We start from the raw sequence: 26606 nt of genomic DNA on the forward strand, positions 1-26606 counted from the left end.
GCCATAACCACCAAAGTCCATTAATCAAAGATAAGAGACTATTTGTAATGTCAACCCATATGGCGCCATGTCACAATGAGCAAGCTACCAGGACTGGTTTTACCCTGTTGCCTCTAGGAACCAGTGTATTTTAAATAGCTTTGAGGAACACAAGACCTAGAAGTCCACTGATGCGATGGTGTAAAACCAGGACCGGATCACTTTTCTTTCCTTAACATATAGTAGAGCAACCTGGACTCCTTATCCATATACAAGAGCATTTTACTAAAGAGTTTTAAGCAACTAATACAGGAATCAATGCATGCTATTATTGCACAGCTGCACTAACAGTTAAATCCTTGACACTTAGGGGGCAATTCTATAATATAGGTAGAGGCGTGTGGTAGCCGTGTTAGTCCACTCTTAAGTTTATCAATAGAAATCAAACAAAATAAAACATGGAAAAGAAAATAAGATGATACCTTTTTTATTGGACATAACTTAATACATTTCTTGATTAGCTTTCGAAGGTTGCCCTTCTTCATCAGATCAGAAATATATAATTTTATAATATAGGTGTAACCCATATATAAATTGGGTATTGATAGTATATATATATGTGTATTAAATTGGCATTTTGAGCTGTGTGATTTTTCTGTCAGTTCTTGACGATGTCATGTTTGTGAGATCAGAGCAGGCTGTCAGTAAATGTTTCAATTTGTCTTTTGCATAGCAACCAAGGTTGTGAAGACGGGGAAGGAGGTTTCTGAGGAGGGAGGTATCAGTGAGTGTTTCCTTTGTTCTAGGAGGAAGTTGTGGGAGGCTGTCAAAGAAGACAGAGCGGTGAGAGATTTGAAAGAGTTGAATTCACAGAGATTTTGTAGTAGTTCCTGAGGGAAAAAGAACTCTTAATACTCTTGGCACTATATATATATAATTTAAAAAGGCATACCCTACCGATCCAACTTCAATGCCTAATCTCTACAACACAACCAAACTAAAGCACGTAATGGACATAACACAACTCTCCCATTCTCCGATTCCCTAATGTGGCTGTGCCACACGAACTTGATCTTACCACAACATCACCCTGTATTTGTTCACACTGGAGCCTGCAAAGGCCTCTCCGGTACTATGTAAGCCAAATTGAGCCTACAAATAGGTGGGAAAATGTGGGATACAAATGTAACACATAAATTAAAATATATATATATTTTTTAAAATCTTGTTTTCAAAATCTTTAAGAAGGTACTTTTATTAAAATGATTTTTGCACATATATTTCAGTATACCTATGGAAATGCCTCTTCTAAAATTACCCCATGTATGAAAGTGCTCACGAATGCACTTACTTTTACAAGTGACCTGGGTATAGGCTGCATGGGCGGAGTTACTCTTTACGTACATATTTGTGCATGAGTATATATACCTGCTTCTGATCAGGCCTACATTTGTTTATTTATTAGGATTTATTTACCACTTTTTTTTTAAGGAATTCACTCAAGGCGGTGTACAGTAAGAATAGATCAAACATGAGCAATAGGCAATTACAGCAGTAAAAATATTCAAATAATACTACAAAGTATGGCATGGAGGGGCATTATTGAACGGCGCCAGCGAAATTGATCACCGGCAATCTATTTTGGCGGCACTGCAACAGCTGGCCGGAACCGTATTATCCAAAAAGATGGCCGGCCAACTTTTGTTTCGATAATACGGTTGGGGCCGGCCAAATGCCACAGATCGCCAGGTTTGAGATGGCCGACTTTGTTTTTCAGCGATAATGGAAACTGGAACCGGCCATCTCAAACCCGGCCAAATCCAAGGCATTTGGCCGTGGGAGGGGCCAGCATTCATAGTGCACTGGTACTTCTGGATGTTTAGATCTTGCTGATCAGTTATGTTATGACTTACTTGTTCAGGAGTGCTGTATTTTGTGATACTGTTTTGAGAAATGTTCAAGAAAGACTTCATACAAATGAAAAAAGTCCCTGCCGTGCATTTTCCCTTGATGGCTGTCCCTGACGTGCACTTCCCTTAATAGCCGTCTTTCTCTCCGAAAGTGCACTTCTATTAATGGCCGTCTTTCTCCCTGAACAGGGAAATCAAAAGTTTTTGTACACTGCTTTTTTTTGTAGTAACAGTGGGATTTGAACCAGCCACCTCTGCATTACAAGACCAGTGATGGTGCCACTTGGCCACAGCTCCACTTACTTGGGTGTCTCTCCTTTTTGATTATACCCCTCCAGGTCTCTCTCAGCCACTCACAGACAGCTTAACGCACTGTGATTGGCTGAGAGAGATCTGAAGGGATATAATCAAAAGGGAGGGACAGCCAAGTAAGTGGAGCTGTGGCCAAGTGGTTACATCATGGCTCTTGTAATGCAGAGGTGGTTGGTTCAAATCCCGCTGTTACTACTAAAAAAACCTGTTTTGATTTCCCTGTTTGGGGAGAAAGCCGGCCAAGATCCTTTTTTTTTTTTTTACGAGCTGGCCGACTGGCTTCCCCTCCTAGGAAGGAAATGTTTTAAAGTTTTTTTTGGGTGGGAGGGGGTTGGTGACCACTGGAGGAGTATGGGGAGGTCATCCCCAATTCCTTCCGGTGGTCATCTGGTCAGTTTGGGCATCTTTTTGAGACTTGGTCGTGAAAATAAATAGACCAAGTAAAACCGGCCAAATGCTCATCATCGCCGGTTTTCTTTTTTCCATTATCAGCTGAAGCCGGCCATCTCGTAAGCAAGCCCACATCCCGCCTTCACTACCCTGCTGACACGCCCCCTTGAAGTTTAGCCGCCTCCGCGACGGAATGCCGGCGAGTGTGTCCAAAAATCGGCTTTCGATTATACCGATTTGGCCGGTTTTAGGAGATGGCCGGCCATCTCCTGATTTGTGTCGGAAGATGGCCGGCTATCACTTTCGAAAATAAGCTAGATAGTATACTACTTACAATGTCAACACAATACGTAATACAACATTTTAATTGATAGTGAAGGGATATAGATAGGTAAGAGAGTGAGAAGAGTTAGAAAGTGACTAATTTAAAGGAAGTTGCACATGAGGTCATAGAGATGGTTAAATATTATCTCAGCTAGGGTAGGAGTGGATAAACATGTCCTGCTATGCAGTATGTACAGCCTGAGTCACTCCTTGTGTGTGTGAGTGAGACTAACAAGTTAGTTACTTCTTCTGGTAAAGGCTTGGTTGAAGAGCCAAACTTTCACCTGCTTCCTGAAGTAGAGGTAGTCTTGTGTTAAACGGAGCCTTTCAGGCAGTGGCGTTCCTAGGGGGGCTGACACCCGGGGTGGATCGCCAATGCGCCCCGCCCCTCGGGTGCAGCGCCCCCCCCCCCCCCCCCGGAACAGAGCAACGCCCCCCTTGGCGAAAGAACCCTTGATCCCCGGCGAAAGAACCCCCTCCCGGGTGCACACCGCTGGGGGGGGGGGGGGTGCCATACGCCTGCCGGCTCTTCGTTGTCATGCTCCCTCTGCCCCGGAACAGGACCGCCCCCCCTTTGGTACGCCACTGCTTTCAGACAATGCATTCCACAGTGTGGGGGCTACTCCGGAGAAGGCTCGCTTGTGTGTATTACATCGTGTAATGTCTTTTGGAGAGGGTGTGGTTAGTGATAGTCCTTGAGAGGACCTTAGTGTCCTTGGCGGTGTGAAGAGGATCATCCTATTCTTCAGGTACTCAAGGGCCATTTCCTTTGAGGGCCTTGAAGATCAGAAATGGAGTTTTAAAGTTAGCACTGTACTGTACTGGTAGCCAATGAAGTTTGTGCAAAAATGGTGTGATGTGGTCAAGTCGCTTGCAACCTTTTATGTGTCTTGCTGCAGCATTTTGAATCAACTGGAGCTGGTGCAGGGCCTTTGTAGTCAAACCGTTGTATAGTGCATTGCAGTAATTCAGTCTTGATGTTATCACGGCATGCAGAACTGGGATAAGATTTACCTTCTCGATGTAAGAAAAGAGGCAGCGTAGCTGTCACAAATAGTAGAAGCAGCACTTGAAGGTTGCATTTGGCTTCATTTTATCCACAATATCTGTGGCTTTAATGGAGACATTTAGAAACCAGGTTACAAATAGTTACCTTCTTGTCCTCTCAACCTAGGCAGCTTGTTATAAAATTGTCCTCTAAAGGGACAATTCTATAAGTGGGCAGACGCCTCAATGCTGCACAGGGACTTCCTATTCTATAAGGGCATCTGTGGACCAAAGAGTACGAGTGTAAGTTGCCATAGGGCTAGCCTAACTGCTAGCACATAAATTCTGTAAGAGCGTATTCTGTATGTTATGCACGTCAATGTGAGACCTACTAATGCTGTACCCATGCATATGTTCCTTTTGCATTTGTTCACTATGGAGCCCTTTTACTAAGCTGCGTAAGGCTCTATGTATGCCCAACGCGTGCCAAAATGGAGTTACCACCTGGCTACTGCGCGGCTTTTTTGGTAATTTCATTTTTGGCGTGCATCCGATATGTGCGGCCGAAAAATAATTTTAATTTTGGATGCGTGTATCGGATGCGTCTAGGTCATTATCACCCGGTTACCACATGAGACTTTACCACTAGGTCAATGGCTGGTGCTAAGGTCGCAGACCCAAAATGGACGCACAACAATTTTGATTTTGAAGTACGTCCTTTTTCAGCAAAAGTTTTAAAAATGGCTTCTTTACAGGCACACTGAAACATAGATCAACGCATGCCCAAAACCCACGTCTGCACTACTGAAGTCTGTCAGCAGGACGTCTAAATCTCAAGGGAGCGTGTTCAAGGCGGGACGTGGGCGTTCCTAAGATTTAGACGTCTTTCAGCCATAATGGAACAAAACAAAAACGTCCAAGATGAAAACTTAGGTGTTTTGAGCTAGACCTGTTTTTATAATTAATAGCTGCAGTGGGAATTGAACCTGCTTCCCCAGGATAAAGGTCTGCTGCTTTAACCACTAGACTACTCCTGTACTCCACATAAGAAGTGCCCCAAATGATCAGATGGCCACTGGAGGGAATCGGGGATCACCTCCCCTTATTCCCCCAAATCACTTTTCCAAACAGCATTTTCAAAAGGAAAAGATAGACTTTTTTTTGTAGAAAATGACCTTTTCTGTTCTGATTTTGGACATTTTACAAAACACATCCAAATTTAGGCTTAGATGTCATATCCAAAAACACCCCTTGTGCATTTGACTTGCTCAGAGTCACAAGGAGCAGCAGTGGAAACTGAACCAATGTTGGCAGGATCAAAGCCTGCTGCACTAACCATTAAGCCACTCCTCCTCTGTTTTGTATGTCTTGCATTTGGACCTCCTTTGTTCAAAAATGGACCAAAAAAGGACGTCCAAATCACAAGATGTCCATAGTATTTTCAAACACAAAAGGTAGGCGTCCATCTTTTTCAAAAATGACCTTCTTTCCTGTTCAGAATTTGAACATTTTTGTAAAACGTCCAAATTCTGATTTAGACGTTCTATTGAAAATGCCCTCTTTGTCTCCTCCATGGTAAGCCCTACTGAAAAGAAATAACGAAACAGATTAATGCAGTGGTGTGCCAAGGGGGGGGGGCAGTGGGAGCGGTCCGCCCCGGGTGCACACTGCTGGGGGGGTGCCACAGCGCGTGCCTGGCTCCGAGTTCGCTATCTTCGCTTGTTCGCTGCAGCTCCCTTTGCCCTGGAACAGGTTACTTCCTGTTCTGGGGCAGAGGGAGCTGTAGCGAATGAGCGAAGTTAGCAAACTTTTCGGAGCTGATAGGCGCGTGCCGCAGCACCCCCCCCTGCAGCGTGCATCCGGGGGGGGGGTGTCATTTTGCCGGGGGAGGTGTCATTTCGCTGGGGGGGGGGGGGGGGCGCATCGGCGATCCGCCCCGGGTGCCATCCTGGCTAGGAATGCCACTGGATTAATGTCAGTTTTAATTTGAAGTTATTTTGTCTGCCTCATGAACTCTGGTTTATGATAGGTATTGCACTGTCTTTATGGATTTGTTGCAAAAGAGACATCCTCCATATAGGGCTGGTTGGAAACGCTTTTAAATTTTAGAAAGAATGTTATTTAATTACAAGATTGCAGCTTGATAGGGCTGTATCTTGTCTGGAAAGATCTGTTGAAAACCTATTTCAACCTCAAATTGGTGGAAGATGCAAACGAATGAATGATGACCGCCCATTATCTCTTTAACGTTTTTATGCCTCATTGCTAAATTATCCTGAATCAAATTACCATCAAACTGGAAAAAACATTAGTGAGATGACTTCTAAATGCTTCTTCTATTTATATGAAGTTTACATTTATAAATGTCTGCAATATAAAGTTCTCATAGCTGCAAGGGTCCTGGAGAAAACTGTAGGTCTATAAAATAATGAGTGGAGTGGACCGGGTAGATGTGAATCGTTTGTTTACTCTTTTCAAACATACTAGGACTAGGGGGCATGGAATGAGGCTACAAAGTAGTACATTTAAAATGAATCAGAGAAAGTATTTCTTCACTCAACGTGTAATTAAACTCTGGAATTAGTTGCCAGAGAATGTGGTAAAGGCGGTTAGTTTACCGGGGTTTAAAAAAGGTTTGGACGGCTTCCTAAAGGAAAAGTCCATAGACCATTATTAAAATGGACTTGGGGAAAATCCACTGCTTATTTCTGGGATAAGCAGCATAAAATGTATTGTACTTTTTTGGGATCGTGCCAGGTATTTGTGACCTGGATTGGCCACTGTTGGAAACAGGATGCTGGGCTTGATGGACCTTTGGTCTGTCCCAGTATGGCAATACTTATGTACTTATGTAATATACCACCACCAGCGGTATGAAAAGGTGTAGTACATAGAATTTCAGGAGTAATTTTAAAAGCCTTTTTTGTACATAAAACTGTGCAGAATGGATATTAAAATAAATTGCCCAAACTATATGCAGGTATAAGTATGTACACAATGCACACCTTTACCAGTGGCGAGCAGAGATACTCCTGGGGTCAGAGCTGGGGCACGGGATTGCACTTATGTTCACATTTTTATTTTCAAAAGTACGCATGCAAATTTTCAAGAATGTTTGTTTCTGTTCCATTTCAGGTAGAATATAGAAATCAGTCTAGATTGGGGTATGTATCGTTCCAGTAGAATTTTAGAAGAGGATCTGCTGACTTAGGGGTCCTTTTACCAAGCTGCAGGAAAAAAGGGCCCTGTGCTAGTGCCTGATTGCTGCCAGGTAACCCCCTGCAGAAATATTTTTCCTGTATTTCCGCCACACACTGGGGATGGAACTATAGCCAACGCCGGCGGTAGCTCCGGATTGCTGGGCGGCAAGCCCGTTGCTGCATGGCAACCCTTTAATAAAAGGGCCCCTATGCACATTTCCACGGCTCTTTGAGATGCATTGATACTGGGTTAAATTACATGCATATGGCTGGCTTTCCAGCTCTTCTCTTGGGAATGCTTCCGAAAAACAGCTGGTAAACATACATATATGTAGGCTGTACCCATGTAAGTTTACGCATATTGGGAAGGCAAATTTACAATGAGCATTTCCGCTCAAAAAGGCTGGTTTTACCCTTGGAAATGCCAAATGAAAACGTATCCTTTGCTGTGTCTCTGTACAGCACTGAGTAGTATCTGTTACATGTGGCACAAATCACCGCCACATCACACACCCCTCCCCAAACCCCTTCTATGTATAAAGAACCTCTCTCCCTCCAGCTAGTTTCAGCTACCAGGTAAAACCACCATTATAATTGATAGCATCATTCAATAAATTTTGCTGTGTGGCATGGATTCTCTGTAGGATTGGACAGTGGCCTGCCTGCAATGTATTGGAAGGTTGTACTCCTGAGGAGTAGGGGTAGGGAGGAGTGAAGCAATAGATAGGAGATGTTGATCTATGTCAGGAGGAGAGGAAGAGTAAGAGAAAGAGATGTTGGACTTTGGAGGAGGGCAGGTAGAAGATGCCAAACCAATTTTTGGGGGGTGACATTTGCCATCTTATGCCACCTGTGGGAATGGGACTGCATCCCAGGACTAGAAGAGAGATCTTTTCAGGTGTCTGAGAGAAGGGATTTGTGGGGCACCACAAAGTGAAAGGACAGAATAACTGGGGACTGTATCTACTTAAATCAAACAGTTTTTTTTTGCCTGTGTTGTTTGTATTGTGAATATCTTATTCTAGAGGATTACATTGAATAAAGGTCCTTTAAATCAGTGGTTCCCAAACTTTCTCAGGTCATGGAGCCCCAACATATTTCCTCTCAAGTCTCCCCCCTCCACCCTGGCTCCCCATTCCATCCCACCCCATCTTCACCTGACCCCCACCCTCTCTGCCCTTCCTCCACCTCCAACAGCATTAGGTCTACCTTTTTTTGGCAGGGATGCCTAAGCCCCACTAGTTTAACCTATAAGTGCATTCACTCTGCTGCCCCTCACAACCTCTCCACCCTCATCTCTCCCTACACTCCTTCCCAGGAACTCCATTCACTAGGCAAATCTCTCCTAATTGTACCCTTCTCCTCCATCTCTAACTCCAGACTCCGTTCCTTTTATCTCGCCGCACCTTATGCCTGGAATAGACTTCCTGAGCCATTACGTCAAGCTCCATCCCTGGCCACCTTCAAATCCAGGCTAAAGGCCTACCTGTTTGATGCTGCTTTTAATTCCTAACTTGTCACCTGCTTGTAACCTTATCTTGTCTTCCTCTCTTCAATAGTCCCTTTTCCCTAAGTGTCCTATCTGTCCTACCCTTATCCCTTATTTGTCCTGTCTGTCTGACCTGATTTAGATTGTAAGCTCTTTTTGAGCAGGGACTGTCCTTTCTTCATGTTCAATTGTGAAGCTCTGCCTACGACTGGTAGCGCTATAGAAATGATTTATAGTAGTAGTAGTTGAAGAGGTCTACTGCTCAAGTTCCAAGCTCCATGCTGCGTGTGCAAGCAAATTGGTAGCGTGCTTCAACCACCAACACCTGCATTCCCATGCATGCCCTCCTTTTCTCCCCCTTCCATCCAACTTCAGCCCTCCTTCTCTCCCCTTCCATCCAGCTTCTGCCCTCTTTCTCTTCCCTTTCCATCCATCTTCTGCCCTCCTTCTCTCCCCTTCCATCCAGCTTCTGCCCTCTTTCACTTCCCCTTTCATCCAACTTCTGCCCTCTTTCTCTTCCCCTTTCATCCAGCATCTGTCCTCCTTCTCTCTCCCTTCCATCCCTCTCTTTCTAGCCACTTTCATCCATCCTTTGCCCTCTCTCCCCCTTCCATCCCCTCTGCCCTACATCTCTCCTCACTTTCATCCAGACTTTGCCCTCTTTCTCTCCCTTTCATCCAACATCTGTCCTTCATCTCTCTCCCATCCCTCCCTCTCTTTACACTTTAATCTAGGCTTTGCCTTCCTTCTCCTTCTATCCAGCCTCAGCCCTCTTTCTCTCCCCAGTTTCATCCAGCCCTTTCCCTCTCTCTTTCCCCACTTTGATCCAGCCTCTGTCCTCCTTCTCTCTCCCTTCCATCCCTCCTTCTCTTGCCACTTTCATCCTGCCTCTGCCCTCTTCCATCCAGCCTCTGCCCTCCCTTGTGATCCCACTTCCATCCAGCCTAAGTCCCCTCTATGTTTCGCCCCCCAATTCAGCATCTGCTTCATCTCTGACCACACTTCCACCACACATCCATCCCTGCTGCTGCTGCTTTTCTAGATAAGCAGCAGCAACAGCAAAAGAAGCTGCAGCCATGAGGGACCGGACTCTCCATACACACGGCTGCCGGCTGTGCCCAAGAACAGGAAGTGAGTTTGAGGGGGCAGGATTGTCAGCTCCGTCTTTGAAGTGTCTGGCACCACATGGCTGCAGCTTGTTTTGCTGCTGCTGCTGCTCATCTAGAGAAGCAGCAACGGTAGTGGTAGGGATGGGTGTGTGTGTGAGGGGAGCGGAGACAGAAAGGAGGCAAACACTGGTTTGGGGGAGCAGTAGCAGTTCAGGTGGCAGTGGGACGAAGTTCATGATTTTTCCACGGCACACTTGAGAGTTCACTTTGGTGCATCAGGATGCTGTGGCGCACGGTTTGGGAATCACTGCTTTAAATAAAAGTATCCTCTGGTGTGGACTTTGAGCTTTTGTTTTAGTTTTGTGCAGAATATGGCGTTTTTATTCCACAGTGTGATTAGTCAGTCAGGACTTTAGGGTATCTGCCTCCCTTTGCTCCTGGGACTCCTTAATTTATTAGTTTTTACAACTAATTTTTGTGTACTCTCTGGGGCAACATCTACTTTGCTTTAAGAAGGGGCTACACTGATGTTTTCAAGTCATTTAAAAATGACAGCACATTTCCAGTGTGTATTGTGTATAAATATCAGTTTACTGTGTGGTTTGGAACAGAAGCAAACACTTACATGGTACTGAACAATGGTGTGTTTTCCGTCTCTTTCCCGGAGGCATGCCTAGCTAGTTGGGGTTTCAGAATTACCAGAAGGAACATGCATGAGAATTAGCAGACATTAGGGACCTAATGTATAAAAATCTATCTTAGATAAACTCCAACGGTTATGGCAATGAAATTCCCAGCTCTAGCAATGATGTTATATCATAGAATTAATGTACTAGAGTTAACAGAAGAACAGCATACTGGGTCAGACCAATGGTCCATCCTGCTTCCATCAGTGGCCAATCTAGGTCACAAGAACCTGACAGAAACACAAATAGTAGCACCATTTCACACTACCAATCTCGGGGCAAGCAGTGGCTTCTACCATGTCCATCTCAATAGCAGGCTACGGATTTTTCTTCTAGGTACTTGTCCAAACCTTTTTTAAACTCATATACACTAACAGCCACTACCACACCCTCCGGCAATGAGTTCCAGAGCTTAACTATTCTTTGAGTGAAAAAATATTTCCTCCTCTTTGTTTTAAAAGTATTTCTATGTAATTTCATTGAGTGTCCCCTGGTCTTTGTATTTTTTGAATGACAGAAAAACCGATTCACCTCCGCAGGTTCCACTCCACTCAGGATTTTGTAGACCTCAATCATATCCCCCCTCAGCCATCTCTTTTCCAAGATGAAGAGCCCTAACCTGTTTAGCCTTTCCTCATACAGGAGCAGTTCCAACCCCTCTGTCATTTTGGTTGCTCTTCTTTGAACCATTTTGTTATAACAAGACCGATGATGAATTGAATGCTTGATTCTTGAAGCTAAAACCCTAAGCTTTGAGGTATACCTCGAAGATCTGCATAAATTTTGTAATAGATGTTAATGGTGGAACAATGTTTTCGGCTCTAGTATATTAATTCTATGATAGAAATCTATCTTATGCATATTTATTGTGGTAATCCTGAAAATTCACCTGGCTAGGCATAGGCGTAGTTTGACTGTTTCATTTGGGGGGGGGGGGGGGGCAAAGGATGGGCGGAGCATATTAGCATATTCATTTGCATATATGCATATGCAAATGATATGCTAATATGGAGGAAGGAATTGAAATTTACAGGCAAAATATCACAGATGCACATTTCAAAAAGCTGACATATTTCAATTAATAAATTCTGAATAAAATACTTTTATCTACCTTTGTTGTCTGATCATTTAGTTTTTCTATTCGCTTTGGTACCAGTGTCTTCTGTTTTATGCAGTGTCTTCTTTCCAGTAGGCTTCCCTCTGCTCCCCACCCTCCCAGTCCCATCCATCTCTTGCTCCTTCCCTCTGCTCCCCACCCCTCCCAGTCCCATCCATCTTCTGTTCCTTCCCTCTGCTGTGCCTGACCTCGCCCAATCCCATCCATCTCCTGGTCCATCCCTCTGCTCCCCACCCCTCCCAGTCCCATCCATCTCTTGCTCCTTCCCTCTGCTCCCCACCCCTCCCAGTCCCATCCATCTCTTGCTCCTTCCCTCTGCTCCCCACCCCTCCCAGTTCCATCCATCTTCCCTCTGCTGCCCCCCCCCCCCGCGAGGTCCAGGATCATGGACTCCGTTTACCCCCTCTCTTCCTCCCTCCCTCCGGCGCAGGCAGCAGTCTTCTTCAACCTTTCTGTGCTCCTGGCAGCGGTAGCGACGTACACGCTGCCTTCGGGCTGCCCTGGAAGCCTTCTCTTCAAGTTCCTGTTCCCACCTATGCGGGGACAGGAACCTGAAGAGAAGGCTTCGGGGCAGAGCCAAAGGCAGCGTGTATGTCGCTACCGCTGCCAGGAACACAGAAAAACTGAAGAAGCATGTTTGCTGCCTGCGCCGGAGGGAGGGAGGAAGAGAGGGGGTAGACGGACACGCTCGTCTCCGTTCGCTTCGCTTCCCTGCCCTCTCTGTCTGCGTCCCGCCCGAAAGGAAATGACATCAGAGGAAGGCGGGACGCAGACAGAGAGGGCAGGGAAGCGAAGCGGACAGAGGCGAGTGTGTGCCTGCTTGTTTTTTTTTTTAACTACTAGTGTGGTGGCGCCAGTCTCACGTCGTCGTCGTTTGGGGGGGCATTGCCCCCCTCGCCCCCCCAGTCTACGCCCATGTGGCTAGGTATGCCTGCATGAGAGGGTTGGGAAAAGCTAGTGTAAAGCCTATGAGGCATGGCTATATTTTTGTAACTTAAATATATGCAACAAAGTCACTCTATTGCAGTAGTGTAGCCAATGTTCCCTCTAAGTGGAGCACATGAGCGATTGTTCATACAGTTTAGGACCGTCGCTCACAGATTTTACATGGTTGCTCACAAAACTTTTTTTTTTATGCTATATACAAAAATGCATTGCTAATACTGGCACTCAAAAATTGTTGTTTTTTAAAACTTGATGCTCACACAAAAAAAAAACAACAAAAAAAACATTTGCACATACCAGGCCACTCCTTAGAGGAAACATTGGGTGTCACCATGGGAGGGGGGGCCTGGGCCTCCCACTTTTGGCTCAGATCCCCCTCCACAACTGGAGTACTCTTTGACTGGCTGGTGGGGTTGCCCAATCCTCCCAGTTGATGAGATTCGTGGCCAGAACTGCCTCAGTGCTGTCTCTGCAGGGAAGAAGTCAGCAGCCTCCCTTCCTGCCGTGGTCATTGACACGCCTCACACCTGCTCATTTCGCACATGAACTGACCATGTGCGAAGAGTGCTGATGTTGGCAGCAGGAAGAGAGGCTGCCGACTTTGTCCCTGCAGAGGCAGCGCTGGGACTCTCATCTGCTGGTGGGGATTGGGCAAAGATAAGAAATGAAGTGGTGGTGGTGGCGGCAGCTGGTGAGGAGGGGAGGAAATGCATTGCCCCTGCAGTCCACTCCTGAGCCCCCTCCCCCCCCAGAAATCCAGTGTTGGTTATGCCCCTGTGTTTAATGCCTCTGGATTAGCATAGGTACATTTTCTCAGGGCCGTGCCTAGGGTCTCCGGCGCCCCCCTGCAGTTGGCCCCTCCGGCACCCCCCCCCCAAAAATGATCGCTACACTACCCGCCCTCTTCTCCCCAGATCCTTTTCCTTTTTGTTTAAATTTACCTCTCCGGCACGCGGCAGCGTAGCGTTAGTGAGAAGGAGGCGGCGCTCCCCCGCCCCGACGTGTCTTCTTCCCTTCGCTCAGTGTCCCGCCTTCTTCTGACGTCATTTCTGATGTCAGAAGAAAGCGGAACCGAGCGAAGGGAAGAGACTGACACGTCGGGGCGGGGGAGCGCCGCCTCCTCACTAACGCTACACTGCCACGCGCCAGAGAGGTAAATTTAAACAAAAAAAAAGGACAAGGATCTGGGGAGAAGAGGGCGAGGTAAGCATGGTGTGGCGGGGCGCCCCCCAGAGGATGGCGCCCTCCTGCCATGCTTACCTCGCTTACCGTGTCGGCACGGCCCTGCATTTTCTTCAGGTGATCAAAAATCCACTAATGTAGATGTAGCATATGCACTCTTACTTCTTTCTGGATTCAGCAATATTCACGGACCCTATTACCTTGTATTACCCTTGTTATTCTTTGTTGTTTATATAACATAGTAGATGACGGCAGAAAAAGACCTGCACAGTCCACCCAGTCTGCCCAAAAAGATAAACTCACGTGCCATTTTTTGTGTATACCTTACCTTGATTTGTACCTGTCTTTTTCAGAACACAGACTGTATAAGTCTGCCCAGCACTATCCCCGCCTCCCAACCACCAGCCCCGCCTCCCACCACCGGCTCTGGCACAGACCGTATAAGTCTGCCCAGCACTATCCCCACCTCCCAACCACCAGCCCTGCCTCCCACCACCGGCTAAGCTTCTTGGGATCCCTTCCTTCTGAGGAGGATTCCTTTATGTTTATCCCACACATGTTTGAATTCCGTTACCGTTTTCCTCTCCACCACCTCCCACGGGAGGGCATTCCAAGTATCCACCACTCTCTCCGTGAAAAAATACTTCCTGACATTTTTCTTGAGTCTGCCCCCCTTCAATCTCATTTCATGTCCTGTAGTTCTACCGCCTTCCCCTCTCCGGAAAAGATTCGTTTGCAGATTAATACCTTTCAAATATTTGAACGTCTGTATCATATCACCCCTGTTTCTCCTTTCCTCCAGGGTATACATGTTCAGGTCAACAAGTCTCTCCTCATACATCTTGTAACGCAAATCCCATACCATTCTCGTAGCTTTTCTTTGCACCGCTTCCATTTTTTTAACATCCTTCACAAGATACGGCTTCCAAAACTGAACACAATACTCCAGGTGGGGCCTCAACAACGTCTTATACAGGGGTATTAAAACCTCTTTTCTTCTGCTGGTCACACCTCTCTCTATACTGCCTAGCAACCTTCTAGCTACGGCCACCGCCTTGTCATACTGTTTCGTCGCCTTCGGGTCCTCAGATACTATCACCCCAAGATCCCTCTCCCTGTCCGTACCTATCAGACTCTCCCCGCCTAACACATACGTCTCCCGTGGATTTCTACTCCCTAAGTATGATACATATATGCCTATTATCCTATTATTACTTTGTTTAGTTGTACTTTTTTGAACTGTAGCCTACCCTACGGTTCTGTGTAAGCCACATTGAACCTACAGCTAGTGGGAAAATGTGGGGTATAAATGTATTAAATAAATAAATACTATTGCTCCCTATGTGTCCACTAAGATCCTGACTGAGCCTTTGAAAATATGCCCCTGTTGAATCGTGATGCATTAATTCGAGCAATTAGAATAAAGCATTTCTGTTTCACCATCTTATGCCTTCTTTGTTTCAGAAATTCGTGAGGCTTTCCGGGTACTGGATCGAGATGGAAATGGCTTTATATCCAAGCAGGAGCTGGGCATGGCCATGCGGTCTTTGGGTTATATGCCCAGCGAAGTAGAGCTTGCAATTATTATGCAGAGACTGGATATGGACGGTAAGTGGCAACAGTCAATACTGGCATAGAACGAGATCCTTATAGTGTTGTGAACAATTCTTTCTAGGGCTGTACATGGAAAATGTATGCAAAGCACCACATTAATATGCAAATTGAATAACAGCTTGCATTGAGCACTGTAAGTTGTGTTACTCATGAAAAAATAATAGCAACTGATAGCTGGCAATATTTTTCCTGCCTGGGAGCATCGAGCTGGTCTATTGCTCCGGGGCGCCATCTTAAAGGGACTGGAGCTGTATTAACAGTGGCCCATCTTCCCCTTCCACCCTCCATCTCCTCTGAAGACCCCTCCTGACAGACCTCCTAGCCCATTTGGTATCTTTTCCCATAGTGGTAGTTCCATCAGACTACCACTGGGGGTCACAAATGCCATTTTGAAATCCAGAGCTGCAAGGGGTAGAAGTGACTGGAGATTGCTTCTATCATGTTCTACTGGACCATCAGAAATTTCTGCAGGTAGGCCCAGGGAGTCTTCAGGAGAGTAAGGGTCTGTCTTAAGAGATCTAAGAGAGGGGAGGGTGAGTATGTCAGAAGGGGGTGGAATGGGGAAAGGGTTTTAAAGGCTTCCAGAATAGCACAGCTTACAAGGTTGATTACAAGTTGTGTTAATCATTTACCACAGGAGTCACTAACCTATTGTACTGAATTACTGCAGGTTAGTGATTCCTGTGGTAAACTAAACTACGGTAAAATGCCCACTTTTACCACAGCTTATTAATTTTCCTATTAAATGGATTTAGTGTGCTGTAAACTGTTTTAGCATATGCTAAATTTACCAAAAGTAATGAACCACGTTTTCTTTGTTTTTTGCTTCTTTGGTTTTTTTTTCTGTTGCTTTGTATTGGAAATGACACAAAACAAAACAAAAGAAATTTCATTGATGTTTCCCTGTCGTTTTGAAAGATCGTCACATTTTAAAATTTGTTACTTGATTTCTGTAAATGCCATGATTGGAAAAAGATGGTTCGTGTTTCGAGCTGAAGCAAAGCAAAAAAAAAAAAAATCCTACAACCTTGCTTTCCCACACAATTTTGCCCACATCTAGGGGGTAATTCTCAAAAGATCATGGCCTGTGGTGAGTGCTACCAACTGCTAGTATTGGAGAGTTTATGGCCACCAGAAGAGGATCTCTTCTGTTGGCGGGGCTTGAGGATCCCTCCAGCTCAGATATTTGAGGGTCATCAGAGTGAGGGGGTGAGGCACAGAAACCAGGGCCGAAAGCAGGGGAGGGGAAAAATGATGTTCCCCACCACCTTTGGCTTAAGTGTTCCTCATAATTTAACATCTGGCTGCACGACTGGTCTACAGCGGAGCTCGTCATTGAAAAATGAATGATATGAAGCTAATTTTCAAAACCATTTCCTTAGGAAAATCAGGTAAACTTATGTGGGGTGATTTCGTGTGCACTTTTACCTATTGTATCGTGAGGCGTTCCTGGGGGCAGTGTTTGAGAAAAGTATCTGCATTGATTTACTCAGAAAAGCACAAAAAAGGAAGTGCTTTTTCCTTATGTATAGGGTTACCATATGTCCGGATTTACCCGGACATGTCATCTTTTTGAGGACATGTCCGGGCGTCCGGACGGATTTGGCCAGCCTGCCCGTTTGTCCAGATTTCTGGACAAACAGGCTGGCTGGCCGCTGGCGGGGGCTGGCTGGCAGGGGCAGAGGCGGGACTCCCCTCCCCTTACTCCACTATCCCTGGTGGTCTAGAGTTACCTCTTCATCTTCGGGGCAGGAAAGAGCCCCCTCTTTCCTGCTCGGAGCGCTGCTGCTAGCTGCCTTGCATACAGTGAGTCCGGCTCTCAGCGTTTCAAAATGGCCACCGAGAGTTGAAGCAGCCTCGCGAGACTTCAACTCTCGGTGGCCATTTTGAAACGCCGAGAGCTGGACTCACCACAGGATGCAGGGCAGCTAGCAGAAATGCTCTGGGCAGGAAAGAGGGGGCTCTTTCCTGCCCCGAAGAGGTACCTCTAGATCACCAGGGATAGTAGAGTGAGGGGAGGTGACGGGGGGGGGGGGGAGATGAGGGGGTGACCAGGGGGAGGGGAAAATGCGACAGGGGGCGGGATGAGGTGTGAAAAGGGGCGGAACGAAGGCACAAAAGAGGCGGGGCGAGGACATGAAAGTGGATGGGGCATGGGCGGGGCAAGTGTCCTGTTATTTTGAGGACAAAAAATGGTAACCCTACTTATGTAGCTTTGGAAATGAAAGGTATGCGCATGTTTTCATTTTGAAAGCTGGTGCTGAGTCTGGAGATTAAAATATACCTACAGAATGAACAGAGATGCAGGCAGTTTGGAAATTGTCCTCCATTTGCTGTTAGAGATTTGTAGCACAATGGACTTTGTTTAGGTGGAGGAATACTCTCTGAAGACAAACAAGTCAGGCCTTTTGTTTCAGTAAGAGCAGAATTGCTTTTATTAACAAGGTGAATGGAACTTTATGCAATTTAACACTGTGAAACAGGAATCATGGAAGGAACACAATCACCAGTATGGAAGCCTTAATAGCTCAGCAGAGCACAGCACAGTGACATGAAACACGCTTCCAGTGTGTGTGTGTACTCAGCAGATGTTTTGTACTAACTCTGAATCTTTGGAAAGTGTGACAATGCAAGTTGAAAAAGCAGTACAATTATTAAAAAAGAAAAGTGATTTGAAAGGCCAGCAGATAAACCATCCTAAAATAGTAGCACATGATGTAAACAAGGTTGTCAATGTGAATGAAAAGAAAATCAGACAGCGAATTAACATAGTAACATAGTAAATGATGGCAGATAAAGACCTGAACGGTCCATCCAGTCTGCCCAACAAGATAAGCTCATTTTACATGGTATGTGATACTTTATATGTATACCCGAGCTTGATTTGTCCCTGCCTTTCTCAGGGCACATCATAGAAGTATGCCCAGCACTCTTCTTATACTAAAATTTCTGAAGCTAACGTCGAAGCCCCTTAAAATTTACACTCTAACCCATCCATATCTATTCAATCACAATCAGGGCATAGACCGTAGAACTCTGCCCAGCACTGGTTTTGCTTCCCAGTTACCACTGTTGCCACCCAATCTTCATTAAGATTCCGTGGATCCATTCATCTAAACATTCCATTTATCCCACGCATGTTTGAATTCCATTACTGTTTTCATCTCTACCGCCTCCTGCAGGAGGGCATTCCACGTATCTACCACCCTTTCTGTGAAAAAAATACTTCCTGACATTAGTCCTGAGTCTTCCCCCCTTCAACCTCAATTCATGTCCTCTAGTTCTACCACCTTCCCATCTCCGGAAAAAGGTTCATTTGCAGATTAATACCTTTCAAATATTTGAACATCTGTATCGTGTCACCCCTGTTTCTCCTTTCCTCCAAGGTATACATGTTCAGGTCGGCAACTCTCTGCTCGTAACTTGCCAACCTGAATTGTTTAAAAAATACAGACAGATCCTTACTGCTGTTCTTTGAACACATTACTGTGCCTTGCTAGCTAGTATTATTTATGACCAAAATATGCAGGGCCTCTTTGTTATAGGATATAGGTGTGAAATAGTATGAAAATTGTACAAAATGTTAGAAGCCAAGTAGAGGCAATATTTATTGATCATATTACTCTGGATTAGGATTTGAGGAATGATGGAATCTTATGTAGGTATAGCAATAAGAAAGGACTTTTATAATTTGAAAATGACTAGGAGGATTAAAGCATTTTTGGATACTAGGAGTTTACAATTAATTTTTTCAAAGAAATGGGTCTTCAATAGATAAAATCTGGGAAGAGGTGGTCTTTAAAAAGACCTTTTGGAGTCCTGGTGAATGCTGCTGCTTTTGTATGCTGCATACATAAACCAAGATTCATCCCAGAGTATTAATAGAACTAAAAAATGAACTTGCGGAGCTACTGTTAGAAATATGCAATCTGTCCCTAAAATCGAGTGTAATACCGGAAGACTGGAGGGTAGCCAATGTTACTCCGATTTTTAAGAAGGGTTCCAGAGGAGATCCGGGAAATTATAGACCGGTGAGTCTGACGTCGGTGCCGGGCAAGATGGTGGAGGCTATTATTAAGAATAAAATTGCAGAGCATATACAAAAACATGGACTGATGAGACAAAGTCAGCACGGATTTAGTGAAGGGAAGTCTTGCCTCACCAATCTAATGCATTTTTTTGAGGGGGTAAGCAAACATGTGGACAATGGGGAGCCGGTTGATATTGTATATCTGGATTTTCAGAAGGCGTTTGACAAAGTGCCGCACGAAAGACTCCTGAAGAAATTGCAGAGTCATGGAATCGGAGGTAGGGTATTATTATGGATTAAGAACTGGTTGAAAGATAGGAAGCAGAGAGTAGGATTGCGTGGCCAGTATTCTCAGTGGAGGAGGGTAGTTAGTGGGGTCCCGCAGGGGTCTGTGCTGGGTCCGTTGCTTTTTAATGTATTTATAAATGACCTAGAGATGGGAATAACTAGTGAGGTAATTAAATTCGCCGATGACACAAAATTATTCAGGGTCGTCAAGTCGCAGGAGGAATGTGAACGATTACAGGAGGACCTTGCGAGACTGGGAGAATGGGCGTGCAAGTGGCAGATGAAGTTCAATGTTGACAAGTGCAAAGTGATGCATGTGGGTAAGAGGAACCCGAATTATAGCTACGTCTTGCAAGGTTCCACGTTAGGAGTTACGGATCAAGAAAGGGATCTGGGTGTCGTCGTCGATGATACGCTGAAACCTTCTGCTCAGTGTGCTGCTGCGGCTAGGAAAGCGAATAGAATGTTGGGTGTTATTAGGAAGGGTATGGAGTCCAGGTGTGCGGATGTTATAATGCCGTTGTATCGCTCCATGGTGCGACCGCACCTGGAGTATTGTGTTCAGTACTGGTCTCCGTATCTCAAAAAAGATATAGTAGAATTGGAAAAGGTACAGCGAAGGGCGACGAAAATGATAGTGGGGATGGGACGACTTTCCTATGAAGAGAGGCTGAGAAGGCTAGGGCTTTTCAGCTTGGAGAAGAGACGGCTGAGGGGAGATATGATAGAAGTGTATAAAATAATGAGTGGAATGGATCGGGTGGATGTGAAGCGACTGTTCACGCTATCCAAAAATACTAGGACTAGAGGGCATGAGTTGAAGCTACAGTGTGGTAAATTTAAAACGAATCGGAGAAAATTTTTCTTCACCCAACGTGTAATTAGACTCTGGAATTCGTTGCCGGAGAACATGGTACGGGCGGTTAGCTTGACAGAGTTTAAAAAGGGGTTAGATAGATTCCTAAAGGACAAGTCCATAGACCGCTATTAAATGGACTTGGAAAAATTCCGCATTTTTAGGTATAACTTGTCTGGAATGTTTTTACGTTTGGGGAGCGTGCCAGGTGCCCTTGACCTGGATTGGCCACTGTCGGTGACAGGATGCTGGGCTAGATGGACCTTTGGTCTTTCCCAGTATGGCACTACTTATGTACTTATGTACTTATGTAAGATGCCTGAGGAAGGCACCTCGTGTGCCGAAACATGGTACCTTGTTGAGTCATCGTTCATTAAAGTTGATCACCCTTTTCCAGTGTCTCTGGTCTGTTCTTGAAGAGCCTGACTCTGTTTCCACTCCTTGTTTTTTCTGTGTTACTCCTCGTGGGATATCGGTGTTCCATTCCTGTGGTTTTGTATATATATATTTATATATATATAGATAGCTAGATAGATAGATAGATAGATAGATAGATAGATAGATATAGATATACACATAAGCTTACACTATACAATTTGACAGCTAGAGTTTATGGAAGCTTATAAAACTTCATTTTAATCAGAATTAAGCCAAATGTTCTGTTCTAGCATGTAACTGCAAAGGGGGTGTTCACATAGGAGAGAGTTGGTGGGCCTTGGGTGTTCTGATTATTTTAGCATGTGCTTCATTGAATACTGTCAGTTCCGCTCTTAACTGCTGAACTTAGGTGCACCCATTTACACTATTATCAAGTCAAGATTAAATCAACATGATTTTATATACTTGATCATGGTCTTTGGTGTTTCAGGGACGTAGACCATAGAAGTCTGCCCGGCTCTGTCCTTATGTTCTAACTACTGGAGTTGCCGTCAAAGCCCACTCCAACCTATCTGAATTTCTCTTGTCATTTGCGGGACACAAACACATATGCAACCCTTTAAGTTTTGTTTTTTACAATTCATTTTCTAGTTAGAGATTCTCTGTGTTCATCCCATGCCTTTTTGAATTCCGCCACAGTTTTCTTTCTCTACCACCTCCCTCGGGAGAGCATTCCAGGCATCAACCACCCTCTCCATGAAAAAGAATTTTCTGACATTACTCCTGAGTCTACCACCCCAGAACCTCAATTCATGTCCTCTAGTTTTACCATTTTCTCTTCTCTGGAAAACATTTGTCTCTATATTGATATCTTTCATGTATTTAAACGTCTGCATCATATCTCCCCTGTCCTTCCTTTCCTCTAGGGTATACATATTCAGGTCTCTTCTCATATGTCTTATGATGCATGCCCCATATCATTCTTGTCGCCTTCCTCTGGACCGCTTCAAGTCTTCTTACATCTTTAGCAAGATACGGCCTCCAAAACTGAACACAGTACCCCAGGTGGGGCCTCACCATTGACTTGTACAGGGGCATAAACACCTCCTTTCTTCTGCTGGTTATACCTCTCTCTTTGCAGCCTAGCATCCTTCTGGCTATTCCACCACCTTGTCACACTATTTCTTTGCCAGATTCTCAGATATTATCACCCCAAGATCCATCAGGGAGGGGTATTATAAATACTATATCTGTATAATGTTCCCACTGTCTTCAAGGAGTTCATTGATGATATTTTCCATGATATTTTGGGCCACTGTGCTGTGATATACCTGGATGATAACCTCATTGGCTCACTATTCCTTACCCTTCGTAGGCAATTTGTTAAAAATGTTCTTCAAAGGCTGAGAGACAATTTATATACCAAAATTGAGAAATGTCTGTTTGAGGTTACCGGATACCCTTCTTGGAATATATCTTCTCCAAGAAGGGGTTGGAAATGGATCCAACTAAATTATCTGTAAATTATGGACTGACCCTAACTTTAGAGTCTAACACTACAATGTTTTCTTGGATTTGCCAATTATTACTGTCAATTCATTAAGAGATTTTCCACAATAAATGCACTCATTTACTGCCCTCATTTAAAAAGGAGCGAGCGCCCAACTTTGAATACCTGGTGTAGTTAAGGTATTTCATGACTTCTGTCACCCTAATCCTCAAATGCCCTTTTTTTGTGGAGGCAGATGCTTCTGGAAAAAAGGCAGGAGCAATTCTATCCCAAAGAGACCAAATTTACTGCCAAACTCTACCCGTTCATAATTTTCCAGCCTAGTCTGTCCAGCAGAGCTTATTTATTACACAGAGGACAGGGGGGAACTGCTTGCCATTACATGGCCATTTGTGGAACGCAGACATCTTCTGGAAGGGGCCCGACATACTGTGATGGTATACGCTGACTGTAAAAACCTAGAATACATACAATGTGCTCAGAAATGAAGTCCCTGTTAAGCTACATGGGCTTTTTTAAATTGCTAGATCCAATATTTATTTATTTATTTATTTATATTTTGCTCATACCATTTTCAGTAGTAGCTCAAGGTGAGTTACATTCAGGTACGGTGGATATTTCTCTGTCCCAGGAGGGCTCACAATCTGATAACTTACCATCCAGGATCAAAATGTGGCAAGGCTAATGCCTTTACCAGGAGTTTACCACTGATATCACTGAACCTCAAGACAAGGGAAATATTGTACCTGAGGCTAAGTTTGCAACTGGGTTAACAATTGAACTTGCTACTAATCTACGGCAAGCTCAGGATTCGGCACTTAGTAACACTCTTATCACTTGCCCGCATGTTTCTAAAACCTTGCACCAGACTGTTTTATCAGAGACGCGTGACAGCAAACAATCAGGGCACCTCGATGTACATAATGCATTTTAATGAATCAATCTGTGTGGTGGCCTGCTAGGCACGAAGATGTCAAAGAATATGTTTCTTCTTGTGCAACCTATGCCCAAGTGAAAAACCCTCGTTCTGTGCCACCTTGGTTTTATCAGTCTTTACCTGTACCCACATGTCTATGGTCTCATGTGTCTATGGATTTCATTGTACATCTACCGCCAGGGGATAGCTGATACTAGACACCATCATGAATAGCCCAAATACAAAGTAAGAGACAGGCTGTGGGTGTCCATAAGAATGATTCGACTTAAGATATCCTTCTTTAAGTTTGGCCTCAAGTTTATTAATCTCTATGAAGTGCAGGATGTTCTGGGCCCTGTTTCTGAATGTCTTAGGTTACCTCACTTTCTCCATACCCTGAATATGTTCCGTGTATGACTGGTCAAGTCAGCATATGAATCCTGTTACTGTGGATTTGGAATCTGAATCCGAATTAATTGTTGATTCCTGGTACTCAAGAAGTAAGGTATAATACTTAGTTTGTTAGAAAAGATATGATGCAGGGGAGAGGTCCTGAATGTCTTTCTCTGATATCTATGCTACCTGCCAGCTCCATCAGTTTTATGCTGTGTATCCTTCCAAATCTGGTGCAAGGATTCCTCGCCCCCCCCCCCCCCTCCCCGTAAGGGCAGAGGAGAGTAAGCCAATGCTTCCTCTGGCCTTTTTAAGCTATAGCAAGTCTCATCTAATGATGTGGCTTGGTCTGATTGATTTCCTGAAACTATTTAAACTTGAGAATTCCCGTTCTACTTAGCCCTTTGACAGGTCTCACATGTGAGTTACTGGGTATGCTATCGTTTCTGTTTGTTTTCTGTTACCAACTTTTACATGTCCACCCATGTTCCTGTACTTGTCCAGCCTCCTCTCATCTGCTGACCTGAAAGGAACATCCTTGAGCTTGTGCTTTGTCCTGGTAATTTCTGAGTGCCAGAGGACTCAACCTGAGTTATCAGAGATCTCATGGCAAATAAATTGTACTGCCAAAAAGACAGTCTAATCCCTGCTTGTTACCAGTCTGTTCTGTGTAATTTTATATGCTATCCAAAACAAATGCTTATATATTTATAGATCACAGAGTGTACTATTTATAACATTTAGAATGTTATTTTAGAAGACACCCAACTCAGAATAAACACATTCACGTCGGCACATCGCAGGCGATGCTAGTATTTTAGAACAGGGTCTGCTGATGTACAGCCTGTTCTAAAATACATGAGAAATGGATGTCCATATGCTAGTAACATCCAGTGTGAACATCCGTTTTATAAATGGGAATGTCCAAGCTATGAATAGGGCAGAACAAGAGACGTGGACACCATTGTGGCAGCATAGGAAGCTCCATGTTATAAACTGGCCACATTACTGTCTGTGAGGAGCAGTTGCTTAATAGTTAGAGCCAGAGGCGTATGTGGACTTCGGTGGGAGGGGGGGCCAGAGCCAGAGTGAGGGAGCACATTTAGCTCCCCCCCCCCGGTGCCTCCGACCCCCCCCCACCATTGCCGGACCCCCGCCACCAACTTTGACCACCCCCCGCCAACGACCCTCTCCACTCCCTCCCGCCGCCAACCCTCCCCCGCCGCCGTCGCCTACCTTTGCTGGCGGGGGACCCCAACCCCCCACCAGCCGAGGTTCTTCCGTTGCAAAGCTGGCAGGGGACCTCAACCCCCACCAGCCGAGGTCCTTCCGTTGCAAAGCTGGCGGGGGACCCCAACCCCTGCCAGCCGAGGTCCTCTTTTCCATTACAGCAAAGCTTCCTTCAGTTTCAAATTCTGAGTCTGACGTCCTGCATGTTGTACATGCAGGACATCAGACTCAGAACAGGAAGCTTTGCTGCAACGGAAGAGAGGACCTTGGTTGGCGGGGGTTGGGGACGGGGTCCCCCACCAGCAAAGATAGGCAACAGCGGGTTGGCGGCAGGAGGGGGGTGGAGAGGGTCGGTGGCAGGGGGGGGTCCAGGGCCCAATCTACGGGGCCCAGGCCCCCGTGGCCCCATGCAGATACGCCCCTGGTTAGAGCCTAAGGGCTCCTTTTACTGATCTGTGGTAAAAGGGGCCCCGCACTAGCGGCAGCTCCAGTTTTTGCTGCGCACAGAGTCCTCTTTCACCGCAGCGGGTAAAAAGTTAGAAAAAAGAAACGGCCACGTGGTAAGCTTGCAATTGTCGTGCGACCATTTCGGGGGCAGCACTTAGTGCCACCCATTGAGGTGGCAGTAAGGTCTTCCATGCTAACCCAGCGGTAACCCCCCTGCGGCAATAATTTTCCCTCAAAATTCTGGCAGCGCCGGAAATGCCACGCGCTGGGGGCGGAATTACCACCGGCAGGTGCGGTGGGCCAGTGGTTGTTCCGGATTGCTGTGCGGCAAGCCTGTTGGTGCGCAGCGACCCTTTAGTAAAAAGGGACCCTAAGTACCTTCTTTAATCCCTCCAATGGAGAGCTGCTGAATCAGTACACCTTTCGGTAACCTGGATGCACCAGGTCCCAGCTCTAAACGCACTACCAAATGCCGTGAAAACAACGCAAGACCTATCAAACTTCCGGAAGTCACTGAAAACTTACCTGCTCAAAAAGGCATATCCGAATGATCCAACTTAAATGCCTAAACCCTGCAACACAACGAATCTAACACTCGAATTGGACATAGCATATCTCTTCTCCTTTCCTATTCCATAATGTGTCTGTCACACATGATCTCTACCACGATATCACTATGTACTTGTCATACCGGAACTGGCGATCACCAGCACGGTGCTATGTAAGCCACATTGAGCCTGCAAATGAGTGGGAAAATGTGGGATGCAAATGCAATAAATAAATAAATAACAATATCCTTCATTTTGGACACTGATGTTCCTTGTCCTTCTAAAATTGGAGTTGGAAGTCCATATTTTTTTTGTGGGCAGGGATAATAATGACAAGGTAGTCATTCATATGCTGTAGTGAATGAATAACATTACTTTACCCTGGTATTTAAGCTCACTTTTCTCCCCCTTTTTTTCATTTAGGGGGCCCTTTTACTAAGCCGTGGTAGACTCTATGCACATGCAGCACGTGCCAAAATGAGACTACCGCCAGGCCAGGGCACCCTCCTGGCAGTAATTTCAGATTTGGTGTGCGCCCATAACGCCTGGATGAATTATTTATTTATTTCCTCCTACGTGTGGCACTTGGCACGCATCAACCAGTCACTGCGCGTGTAGCGCGTGAACCTTTACCGGTAGATCAATGGGTGGCGTTAACGGCTCAGGCCAGTTTTGGGCGAGCGCTGGTTTTATTTTTATCGCAGGCCCTTTTCCTGTCCCATTAAAAAAGAAAATCCATTTTTTTTGTGGATGCAGTAAAAACTGG

General features: G+C 45.3%; 1 protein-coding gene across 1 annotated transcript in view; it reads left to right on the plus strand.

Moving 5' to 3' along the window:
- CALN1 (calneuron 1) overlaps positions 1 to 26606 on the plus strand; it is a 195536-nt gene that overhangs the window by 24099 nt on the left and 144831 nt on the right. The window contains exon 2 of the mRNA XM_030185817.1: positions 15095 to 15238. Within this exon, the coding sequence (XP_030041677.1) occupies positions 15095 to 15238 (144 nt within the window). The remainder of the gene's footprint in view (positions 1 to 15094; positions 15239 to 26606) is intronic.

The sequence above is a fragment of the Microcaecilia unicolor genome, chromosome 13, assembly GCF_901765095.1.
Source record: "Microcaecilia unicolor chromosome 13, aMicUni1.1, whole genome shotgun sequence".
Lineage (NCBI taxonomy): Eukaryota > Metazoa > Chordata > Amphibia > Gymnophiona > Siphonopidae > Microcaecilia > Microcaecilia unicolor.